Here is a 12615-nt window from a genome sequence, read left to right on the forward strand (position 1 = left end):
TCACATATGCAACTAACTGTGACTGTGCTACTCATTTGCCTTTCATGAAAAAGCAGAAATGTTTGCCATTTCTGGGCTAAATTCAAGAATCTGTGTGGACCACATCTGTTGACGTTGGAGTTGTTGTTTAAAGCAAATTGTACATGGTCTTTATTCATGCAATGGAACAAGATTTCGTACTCGATGAATGATGAGGCGCACTTTTCAACTTGGCAACTCGGTGTCACCTCATTAAAGAGAACACCTCTATCCTCCACCTCGTGTGAAATCTTGTACCATCGCACTCGTAACCATTCACTATTTGTATAATATTTGAGCCACTAAATGGGAAGTAAACTGAAGGCCTCCCACAGAGGGCGGTACTCATGATTGCTCATGTGTGTATGATGCTGCAATCCCCTTGCGCCCCTCTGTAGCCTTCGTCACAGGCGTTTCTCCAACCTTCTGCTCCAGTCCTTGCCATGACCTGCCTGCCAGAAACTCACCTGTTGGACAAGAAAAGGAAAAACAGCAACCATAAACCAAAAGCAAGTCAAATCTACAGTGGACTCTCATTATAATAATCTCCTAGAGATTGCTGACACTTCATATTGAAATTTTGCTGAACCAGGGCATTAAAAACAATTAAATACAAAGAATATTGTGAACTCCAGGGTAAGAAAAACTGGTTGTTATATTAGCGTTCTTTATAACAAATGACCAGTGTATCTGAAGGAATATCATGCTAGGGGATAAAGCTAAATCTTGTTGCTAGGAGTAGCGTGTTTCAGCTACAGGAATGAAATTAACCTCAAGAATGACTACCAACAGGTTTCCAGTGAACGCACATGGCATTCTCACTAAGTCCAAGCACTGGACAGCGAGTGAGGTTCATTTTGTTGTACCTGAAGCATCCAATTCATCCTTACATATATTTGAGCTGAATGAAAAATCAATAAGACAAGCACAATACTGTATGGAACACTTTTCTCATACATCGCAGTCCCATCACAGCCAGCTTGTTTGCTCACTAGTTTTACTATGAGAGTGTCCACATTTATTGACACTATTGAGCCAGGCATCAGCAAAATACCTTTCAGTTTCACTGGTAAATTTGTGCAGGGCTATGAGTCAGTAAATTTCCACTTTTTTTTTTTTTTTTTTTTTTTTTTTACATTTCCATGAATAGTAAAATAGGTTTCAATTTTAGGTTCAAATTTAGGTCTATACGAGAAAGATATACAATCTCAAGGCTTCACTTGCTTTCACAAAAAAGAAGAAGAAATTAATAGTAAATGCATCAACAAATCATATGAGATCATGACCTCACACCTACAAACAAACCTTTTCCTTGGAAAAAAAAATGAAATCAGAGAGATAACTAGATTCCTTTTCATGAAAATTTTTCATGAAACCTGTGCCATTCCGTTGGTGTGATTTCAATCAATAAACCTTTTTGTGCCAGGGACTTTGGACAATGTGCACAATGCTATGGGATCTCTGTGCCAGTTGGCGCACTAACAACACTGTAATGGTTAGTGACACTCAACTTGAACACGTGGAATTTCACTCTCATTGCCAATATGAAAGCATTTATACAAGTCTACCTGTACAATGTATCTTTGAACTTGGCGATAACGTCACATAATAGTGTCCAGATAGTAAAAATTGGATCATTGTAATCAAATTTGCACAGGAAAGTAGCTGACTGAATGAATGCATAATTGCTAGTTGTTACTCAAACACAGGATATCACTATTAAAAAGACAGCAGACTTAAACCTACTTGCATTCCTGTGTACATTGGACACCGTAAGAGTCTCATTTCTCTTCACGAGGGCGCCAGACTCGATGCTCCCATCGTCTTCATTGATTCTTGTGGAGCGGAGGTTGCCTGTGATGAGGGAGACGTCGGTCCTCTCAGACTGAGCTGGGGATGAGGTTGGTACCTCAACATATTTACTGGCACCTAGGGAGAAAACATCACTCATGCTTGAAAAGTTTGATAAATTTCATATGCTGCCATCATTTTTCGACTTGACCTGACTACATTTGGAATTTTACAACAGCTGCCATGCCAAAACAACAAAACAAAAATAAAGAAAATACAAAGGACTCCATAAATCTCAACTTAAAAAAAGAAAAGAAATGTAAACATTCCCTGGCCCTAGTACAGGAAAAATCACACTTGTATCTTACAACAGGTATTGTTTTCCATGTCTTCTGGAGAGGCTTTGTTGAGTGTTCTTTTGATGTCCTAGAAAAACAAACTTTTGCAAAATTCTCTGTATTGTTCTGCAAAACAATACTAGACACTTGGGTTCACAAAATGGAAAAGAAGTAAGCTTCAAAATCACTTTAAAACCAGGGAAATAAAATGGCCATGAAACACTCGGATGAGTCATATATGTGTGTTATGCTTCAGTGCCATCTACCAAACTTAAAGAGGGGTTACTCTACTTCATTGACAAAGGGTCTCTTACTTGACTTATAAATTCTTGTTTGCATTGATAGACTACTTCCTTTGTGCCTCTGTTTGTTAACAGATACAGATTTTTTTTTTCTGCTGAGAACAAAAAGGACATCCAACAAAAACTCTTTTACAGTGTTTCACTTATGACTTCACAGGGAGAAGGTTTAACTTCCTCACTACTGTAAAAGTGGAAATTTTTACGGTGTGGAAATATTCATGCATTTCGCGCAACTGGGAACTAGTGTGAAAATAAATCCAAGCAAATATTTTTGCTCATCATAAGTACCAAATATCAATGTCACGATTTCACTGAATTGAAAACATGTGAAATTCATCTAACCAGACTGAGTGTAAAAAAATTCCTAACTCGAAAATATTCATTTTTACAGGCAACCTTGCTCAAGTCGACCTCACATAAGTCGAATAATCGCCAAAGTCAAAGTCTTTATATTCTACTAATCCCTATTTATCTCTCACAAGTCAATTTTTCTATAAGTTGAAGCTATTTCTTCAGTCCAAATATATTCAACTTAAGCAAGGTTGACTGTATTTTCCAACCACGAACCTGGAAGGATCTTTTGGAAGTCTGTGATGTATTCCCCTGTCCACTCCCTGGCCTCATTGCACGCGATCTCCATCTCATAGGGCGTGACAACGGGGCGGTAGAACTCCTTGGAGTCGACGAGCGTGTTCTCCGGGCAGGCCACCATGACGTAGATGTCGACCTCCGGGAAGTTCGCCAGCTTAGCCACGTTCAGCTTCCCCACTGCAAACACATAGCTTTTCTTCCCTGCGTGTCGCAGCACGCCCTTGAGATGCGACACCACGTCCAGGTGCCGCGCCACACCCAGCGTCCCTGCCACGATGCCCACCACATTCGCGTCCTTGGCTCTCTCGATGAGGTAGTAGCGCCGCATGAGGGCGCGGCTCACGTTCAGCTCCTCCCGCCTCGCGACGGAGGTCGAGGGGTCGTACGTGTAGAAGGGGCACTTGTTCAGCGTCATCATGAGGTTTGTCAGCGTCCGGCCCTCTCCGCCGATATACAGCACAGAGTAATCCTCTACAGTGGTTCCTGCTTCAAGACTAAACGTCCTCCCAAATAGAGACTCTGATGCAATTTCTTGATTGTTCCTGCTCTCTTCAGCTGCTTCTTCACTTGTCTGTGCATTATCACCAGAGCCGACATCACCACTTCTTTGGTTTTGGAGATTTGATGGAGATGCTTCATGGGAATCACCGCTTACTTGCCCTTTCTTCTCCTCACTCCTGCCCTTACTACAACAGCTGCCTGATTTACAATCGCAGTCTAATTCTGGTATTCTGTCACTTGACAAGCTATCAAGCTTTCTTGATGGCACATTTTCTGTTGCGTTGATCCTAGAAAACACTATGTGTGAATAATCCTCTCGAAGTTGGCTCTGTAATGTGGCTGGCAAAAAAACAACAAACAAGCATAAGAAAGCAGTTTACCATTGGCAAAAATAACAGAGGTAACATCACTGATTCCTCTTTTTAGAGGAATACTTAAATTGTCAAGATTTGGTGTTTTTTACACTTACATAAATACTAATTTACTCACCTTTTTTTTACATTCTCTTTGCAACAACTTTCCATAATAATAGAGATTTATGTGCAGTGCTCCTGTGCATGAACACTTTAAATACAACAAGGCACTGTCTGACTTAAAATGTTTAGCATTTAAATATTATCACATATTATCAAGGGAATAATATTCATCTGTTTGCATTGAATTTGTGAACTTTTCGTTAACATTTTTCGACAAAAGACTTGTCAAACACCTCTCAATACCAGAACACCGGAACAATTTCCACATGTTAAGATTTGTTTTAAAATATTCATGATAATAAGAATTATGTTTAGTCATGCTGCTTTGGGTACTTGACACCATATCAGTAGCCTGGTCACTGAAAACAAACATGTGATTACAGATCACTCCCTCCAGTCCCCTGGCAGCAGGATTCCCATCAAAGATATCATTTTCTGGTGCACACATTCAAAATCCAACCACAAAATCTCATACCTTTCCTCAGTACAAACACATTAGGTAATGGCTGATGCCAGGTAAAGCAAGAAGATTCTTCGTCAACCTTTTTAGGTGGTCGATGCGAGGTTATGTCATGGACAATTTTCAGGAGAAACAGAGCAGGTATCGAAATTCATAGTGTCCCGGGATTCTTGAATTTTTACCGAGAGACTGCGAGTGTTATTCAGCTTATCATCACACCAATCTGATCTGTGACCTGATAATACGTGACTACCCCATTCATCGCATTTCGCAAGCTCCCTTGCTTTACTCCATATCACTGCATATTTTATTGCTCAAAAGAAACATTTCAAGTAGTAGGGAAATACGAGATGATGTGGAGGGTGATGAAATCTTTGAAGGCTTCCGTGGCGGTAGAACGTTGGGTAGTAGAAGGCTTAACGGTGCACCACGGTAGAAGGCTTGATGGTGCACCACACATACCCTAGAAAGAATACGTGGTGCAATTTGGAGGGTGACAAAAATTTGCTGCGATGCGAGGTAATACGATGTGTTGTGTAGAAACTCACTAATTTAAATCACATCCATCAAATCAAATCACCCCAAACTTCCTGTTCTGTCTTACTTTGCTCAATTTAAAAAGAGAAGCTCACCAAGTTCATGGGCGTATATCACATCACAAAAGACCAGGATCCGTTGGCTTCCACTCGGCAAGATGGTGCCGAGTTTTTTTCGGCAGTCTACAGCATAGAGTCGGCCACGTCCAAAGATGTACAGGACGGGCAAGCGTTCGGTGACGCTGAGGCAAGCTCGACCAAAGTGGATGATTGCATTGGCACCAACATGCTCTGCTGCAACTTCATCCACACAGCAACTGAGGAGTAAAGGTGAGAATCAAGAAAGGCCCAGACCATTTTCAGCTGCAGTGAATTGCCAAACAAGCTATTGTAACATTTTGGAACAATCAAATAAAATGTTGCCATTGTTAGCATAGCAGAAGAAAACAATAAGTCTAAGAAATCACACATTCATAACTTCAAAGGGAGCTCACATTTTGGAATTTGGACTGATTCTTTTCAACTAAGCTTTATCTTGTTGCATATTCATTATCCCATTAAAGCACAGAGCACAAAGAAAATTAATCTGCATACACTTAATCAAAAATGGACAGTTGCAATGATATTACACAGCAGATACAGGCAAGGCTGTGTGATCATTACCATGAGAACAAAAATTGTCAAAAAAAGAGAAGAACTAACACAGTGAATTCATATCACAATGGCATGGCCTGTTTGGAAACAATGAAAAGTTTCAATATATTTGGTATCTCATTTAATATCAGTAGGAAAAAGACAAAAGAAAAAAGCAATGGGACCTGCAAAATTACCTCTTTATATCAGGCACTATCTCCCATATCTGAAATCATTATAACAAGTTTTCACTGTATCAAGATCCTCCTCCTATTCCTCTTTTATCATCATCATCATCATCATCATTATCACTGTCATCCATCTCACCTTCATCATCATCATCTTTATCATCATCATTTTCATCCTCCTCCTCCTCATTATCATCATCATCATGGTCATCATCAACATCATTGTCATCCATCTCACCTTCCATAGGAAGTGTCTCCAAGGATGAAGACGAGGGATGATGTCAATGCCTGGAGGCGCTCTGCAACAGCTGCTGCATCCCCCAGAAGACTGTCTGGGAACTGTAGGGCAACCTGGATAGTGTCATCAAGAAAAAAAAAAGAAACAAAAAAGAAACAAAAAAAGAAACAAAGAAAAAAAAGAAAAAAGAGAGAAACATGTCAAAACCTTTTGGAAGTATGCCTAGGTTCAGACTGACCACCCTGCCACAATTGTGGGTTCCTACCACAGTAAACTTTCACTTGCAAAAATTATACTGATAAATGACAATTATGATGAGAGATACCATTTCACATACTGGATAATCACATCACAGTTGAAATGTATCTGTATATTGTGAAGTTCAATTGGACATATGTATTCTGCTGCTTTTAGTCACATCTGGGGATATACCAATACATCTTTTTCCTATATCAATAAATGTTATTTTACTGTTTATACTTGGGCTAAACATATTGTAATGTTAATTTATAAATTAAATGGAATTGAAACCAAGTGCATATAAAGTCTAAGTTAGTACTATGATTGTGCCATGGTCTATATGATGACATAATATGGTATACAAAACATCCCCATTAATCAATCCTAACAGCATGACTCACACAGTAACAACTGCCTGAGCAAATATAACACAAGTAACTAGTGCGACTTATTACTCCAGTTAAAGGGGATGGCTAGTAACTGATCAGTGGGAATCAGTGGGAATGCTGGAGGGTGATTGTTCCAATCCTTGTGGGATTAATTTAAGAGTACATTTTATATCTATTGTTGTGTGAAAATTATTTGCTTCAGAATGGTCTCATATTAAAGTAATGTGCAGTTTTGATGTTTCCAGGTTAGCGTGTCTGGTCAGTGACGGGGCATTAATCTGCACATTACTTGAATATGAGACCGTTCTGAAGCAAATAATTTTCACACAACAGTAGATATATAATGTACTCTTAAATGAATCCCACAAGGATTGGAACAATCATCCCTCAGCATTCCCACTAATTCCCACTGATCAGTTACTAGCCATCCCCTTCAACACTGCACTGACATCATATGAGCTGATTTGCCAAGTACTTACCCTACAGGCTTTGTGAGTATAATGACATAAGGAACATCCATACTGTCACAATAAAAACCACATAAACTGTGAATTAATTTGAACTTACTTTATTGAATCCATGCTTCTTGATGAAGACAGCACAGCGTTGTGTCTCGTAATAGTCATCTACATCAGCACAGGTACTTGCCTGGTCTCTAGCTACCACAGTGCGTTGAATGACTGATAGAGAATCACTGTAAAAGCTGGACACTGACATAGTTGCTGGGATGTGTCTGCACAAAACAGAATAAATACGGTCAACAAGTTACGGGGTGTGTACAGTTCTGGTCGAGGTGAGGATTTGGCATTTCACGTTAATACTTGTGAGATATTCAGAAACCACTCTATGAGATGTCAAAAAGCATACACTTCTAAGGGGTATCAAAAGATTTTTGATGAAAATTGGTTTTGAAATGGCTGAGATATCCAAAAACAAGGTGAAACAAAGAGATCCTAATAAAAGGCATGGCCTGTCGCCTATTATCACTTTTTTGGATATCTCGGCCATTTGAAAACCAATTTTCATTAAATAAACCTTGAATTCTTCTTATACTTACATTCTCTTTCATATTTCATAAGAGGTTTCTCATTATCTCACTGAGGAATGTTCAAAACATAAATCCCCACCTCAACCAGTAGCTGTACAGTCCCTTAAAGTTCAAATGCATTTCTCATTTACCTAGAGAAATGTTGATTTTCGCTCTAAAATTTACAAAAATGTGTGTGAAATAACACTGTAATATCATGATTAGTAAGGCAACGATAAAAATTCAATGTTAGCCAAAAAACTCACCCGAAGTACATGTACTACAATCTCAGAGCTTACCTGCTGGTGATTGCTATGTGATGTTTTTCATTCGATGTACAACAAGTACAATATAAAGGGCCATCAGTGTAGCCGAATACCTCGCACACAGCAGTAAATTGTGATTCAATACATGTGTGGACAAAATATGATCATCATGTAAAGAACCGCTTGACACACCCACTTCTGCACAGGGAGGACACTTTAGGAATTAAAGTCAGGTACAAGGCCTACATCAACTTTTACCATTTCATACTTTTGATCTCAAAATACTATGAAACAACTCAATTTCCTGGCAAATCTCATCAGTCAGACAAGTTTCTTTGCAGAGCTTTCCAATATATTGCAAGCAAAATCAAAACAATTTGTTCTCGCACCAGAATCATTAACGTTTGCTAAATATTGAATTCATGCATATATACTCCACACTTCATTTCCATCAATTTATTACTGGCTGTTTTTTCAACTGCAGAATTGCGAATGGTCTAGTAGGACTAGACAACTTGAAATGTAATGCAGGCACATCAAACGTTGCTGCTGTAAATGTCTTAGTGACAAGTACTGCAAAAGTGAAAATTTTTTGCATGAGATGTTTTTTGCGCTTGGTTGGGCAAGCTGAAATTTGCACGTTTTCAATTCTGCAGAATCAATGAATTCACTATACTCATACTACGGTCAACCTTGTCCAAGTTGAATCTATTGGGCTGAAGAAATCTAGGATTGGGTTTAAAAATGCCTCCTTGATCGCAGACAGTATGTAACAGCATAGGAGCTGTTTCACATGGAAGGGAAGTAACAAGTGGAATTCCTCAGGGAAGTGTCAATGACCCAATTGAATTCTCTTTGTCATCTTTATCAGTGAACTGTGCCACAGATGATATCTCAAAATTCCACAGATGAATTATATCTGCTGAAGGTACTATAAATGAAGAAACTGATTTAATTGAAAGCTTCAAGATGACTTGTTCAAACTACATCTTGAGCCAGATATTGGCAATTATCCTTCAACCATTAAAATGCACAGTAATGTAGATGTAACTTGGAAAGAAAAACCTTGGGCGGAGTTATCATCTGAATCCTAATGACATAATCAACTCTTTTTGAGGTAATTACAGGTAAATAACTTTAAAGAAACTTCCAACAGTAATTTGCAATTCTCTAACCAGGTCAATGGAGAACGTGTGCTGAGGCAAATCAACTTCTAGGATTAGTCAAGAGATCATCTAATCTGGATGACAGAGGCTTAATACAGTTGAGTTATATAAGTTGATCATTTGTTCTTCTCTGGAATAATGAAGTAGTGTTTGGCTCCCATAACTAAAAAATTACATCATCAAACTAGAAAAAGTACAAGCAAAAATGCTGATACTTTGTCTGCACTTCCCAATGTTGTCTTATTGGAGACACAAAGCAGACATGGTACCTGTAGACATTTAAGATCATTAAAGGACAAGTCCACCTTCATAAACATAAGGATTGAGAGAATGCAGCAATATTAGTAGAACACATCAGTGAAAGTTTGAGGAAAATCGGACAATCCGTTCAAAAGTTATGAATTTTTTAAGTATCTGCGCAGTCACTGCTGGATGGGAAGACTACTACAGTGTATGATGCCACATGCGTACAACGATATAAGGAAAATAAAAAGAGAATTTCACAAAACTTTACTTTTTGAATAAAGTGCACATTTCTTCAACTTGTTACTGACGTATGTTAAGGGTAATATTATTCCCCCTGGCTTCTGAAAGTTAGAAATCGAGTGTTCTTTTGTTATGCGAGAAAAATGGAAATATGTTGAATTTTCTTTATTCTTTCTTTATATCGTTGTACACATGTGACATCACAAGCCATAGTAGTCTTTCCATCCAGCTGCAACTGAGCAAAAACTTCAAAAATCCATAACTTTTGAACGGATTGTCCAATTTTCCTCAAGCTCTCACCGATGTGTTCTACTAATATTGCTGCATTCACTCAACCCACATGTCTATAAAGGTGAACTTGTCCTTTAATGGTTGAGATGACTAACATGGCCAATTTCTTCCAGCAATATACCGGCACCCATTTCAGGACAAGAGGTCACATAATTTACTAGAACTACATTGTACCGTATGTCCAAAAAAAAAATTACAACGGGGCCCTACGCAATGATATCTTTAAAAATATTGCATCAATCTAAATACAAATTCAGGGTATGAAACTATAACTCATTGTCCACATCTTACAGAAAACCCCATTCGATTTGCTTCAGTGGTCAAAGAGAAATGAGGAATTTTGTAGAGGATGTCGGGAATCTCTTTTGTCCAAGTTCTGTCTATTGTTCACACACAAAATCATCGAAGTGCTACACTTGGAAGAATCAGACTCATGACATGCTTTACTACAATCCCCATTTCTCTGTGACCGCTTAACCAAATCGAATGGGGATTTCTGCAAAATAGAGCTAAGATGTTATATTTTAAAACCTGAAGTAGCACTGAAAAAAAAATAATCATATTGGATGTTATCAATGTGAAAATCTGATTGTAATTTTTGTGGGACATACTGCAGTATGTCCCTCAAAAATTACAATCAAATTTTCGAATTGATAACATCCAAAATGATCGACCTGTCTAAGTGCTACTTCGGGGCCTTAAAATATATCATCTTAGTTCTATTTTGCAGAAAACCTCATTCAATTTGGTTAAGCGGTCACCGAGAAATTTAGATTGTTGTAAAGCATGTCATGAGTCTAATTCTTCCAATTTTAGCAATTCAATGCTCTAGTGCATGAATAATAGACAGAACTTGGACAAAAGAGATTCCCGACATCCTCTACAAAATTCCTAATTTCTCTTTGACCACTGAAGCAAATCGAATGGGGTTTTCTGTAAGATGTGGGCAATTAGTTATAGTTTCATACCCTGAATTTGTATTTAGATTGATTCACTATTTTTAAAGATATCATTGCGGGGGGTCCCATTGTAATTTTTTTTTGGGACATACTGTATATACAATATCTCAGAAAACTTCACACATACTCAAATTCAAATCTACACTAAAGATTTCTGCTAATCTATCTCATCAAGCAGACCAATCAAACTTAGTAGATAGTAGTTCTACTTAGTAAACTGCTGGAAGCCACCATCATCATACCTGTAGCAACAGCGTTTACTCCTTCAACTCAAACCTAGAGAAGTTTAAGCATGACTCAGACAGCTGACAGTATGTTTCCATGGCATAATCATGATATAGTCCCCAGCGCTGCGAGTCCGTACTAAATAAAACCCTACCCAACGGCACGCTATATCCTAACCCTAAACCTAGTAAACGGGTGTGCACGCGTACTGTGGTGGCGCAGCGGTGGGGACTATATCACGATCATATTACTGTAAAACGAGAAATGTTCGCGTGCATTTTAATTTCGCGAATTTCGCGAGCGCCAAGATTTGCGAATTTCGCGAGCGCGAAGATTCGCGAAATTAAAATGCACGCGAAAGTTCTTGCCTACACTATATGCATTGAATACCAGTTTCAGTTCGTAAAAATTTCATGCCGCAAAAAAGGCCGTCGGCTCCAATTCACGAAAAATTCATGCCGCGAATATATCATGTTTTACAGTATACCGTTTCCATAGTGCACTCACCTACGCGGCTTGACAGGCAAGTATGTCTGATTCCGCAAAAAACTTCTCATTTATAATAATGACATTTGCTGGGTCGGTTTTTCAAAACTGACCCAGCAAATGTCATTAAAATTTGCTATAGCATAGGCCTAAATGAGAATTTTTTTCACGGAATTAGACATACGGTCATAAATTTTACTTGTCGGTCAACTATGCGGCATGCAAATACAAATAGTATAGACGATCTAGTAAATTACAATTAGACAATAGAGTCTAGCTCTAACGTTAGATCTAGTAGTAGTACGAGTAGTTCTATTGAGTTACTACTGACTGTACTTGGTACTTGGTACTTGGTACCTGTAAATTTATAATAGTAAACTTAACGTTCGTCGTTAGGCCTTTTTAACTTATTTTACAAATTAAATATTTTCAGCAATACAAAAAAAAAAAAAAAAAACGAAGACTAGCAAGAAGAGGATGCACAGGGGCAGATACGTTTTGTATACTTCACTCCCAACTTCAAGGTACATCAGTGTAAATAAAGAATCAAGTTAGGCATACGCCAAATTTCTCTCACAGAGAACCAGTCTTCTAAATACGTTACGTAGCGCCAGCGTAGCTAATTCACTGCATTCGCGCATGTGCGAATGACAATGTACAGTACACAATAACAAGTATTTAGGACTATTGGCTTCCTCACCGTCGAAGAAACCAGACGTTTACCTACTTGTAAATCACTGTTTTCCCTTTGATGACAGACAATGCAATCTTATTTCGTGGCAGTGCTATGGGGCCGTGCTATGATATCAGTAGCGAGTATGTCTCAGTAGCAATTCCATTGGTTTTCATCAGAGTTCATGGGAACTATGGTCCCTCTTCGATCTTCTGGATATGCACGACGTGACGTTATTTCTGCATCCGCAGCAGCGAGATCTCTGACTAGGTACATGTACGTAAAAACGACTGGATGCTAGCGACTATGTTCCCAACGATATCGATAGGGGATTC

The 12615-nt window shown here is 38.6% G+C and overlaps 1 protein-coding gene across 1 annotated transcript; it reads right to left on the bottom strand.

Annotated features, from left to right (window-relative positions):
• Window positions 1-279: 279 nt before the first annotated feature.
• Window positions 280-12498, bottom strand: LOC139734829 (2-(3-amino-3-carboxypropyl)histidine synthase subunit 2-like). The gene is made up of 7 exons (XM_071645615.1): window positions 12335-12498; window positions 7269-7434; window positions 6073-6185; window positions 5110-5330; window positions 3017-3880; window positions 1765-1947; window positions 280-485 (listed from the first exon to the last, which is right to left on the bottom strand). Exons 2-7 carry the CDS (start codon window positions 7416-7418, stop codon window positions 364-366), a joined length of 1653 nt encoding a protein of 550 aa, XP_071501716.1. The 5' UTR covers window positions 7419-7434; window positions 12335-12498; the 3' UTR covers window positions 280-363.
• Between the last annotated feature and the right edge of the window lie 117 nt (window positions 12499-12615).

Source organism: Diadema antillarum, unplaced genomic scaffold, assembly GCF_040938485.1.
Source record: "Diadema antillarum isolate AM-2024a unplaced genomic scaffold, OU_Dant_1.0 seq00000550_RagTag, whole genome shotgun sequence".
Classification (NCBI taxonomy): Eukaryota; Metazoa; Echinodermata; class Echinoidea; order Diadematoida; family Diadematidae; genus Diadema; species Diadema antillarum.

Excerpts from the sequence above, each read along its gene's own strand:
- LOC139734829 (XM_071645615.1), bottom strand. The coding sequence starts at position 7,418 with ATGTCAGTGTCCAGCTTTTACAGTGATTCTCTATCAGTCATTCAACGC. Across the intron at positions 5,331-6,072 it reads GGAGACACTTCCTATGGAAG|TTGCTGTGTGGATGAAGTTG; the intron begins GTGAGATGGATG and ends TTTACTCCTCAG. Across the intron at positions 1,948-3,016 it reads CTTCCAAAAGATCCTTCCAG|GTGCCAGTAAATATGTTGAG; the intron begins GTTCGTGGTTGG and ends TTTTCTCCCTAG.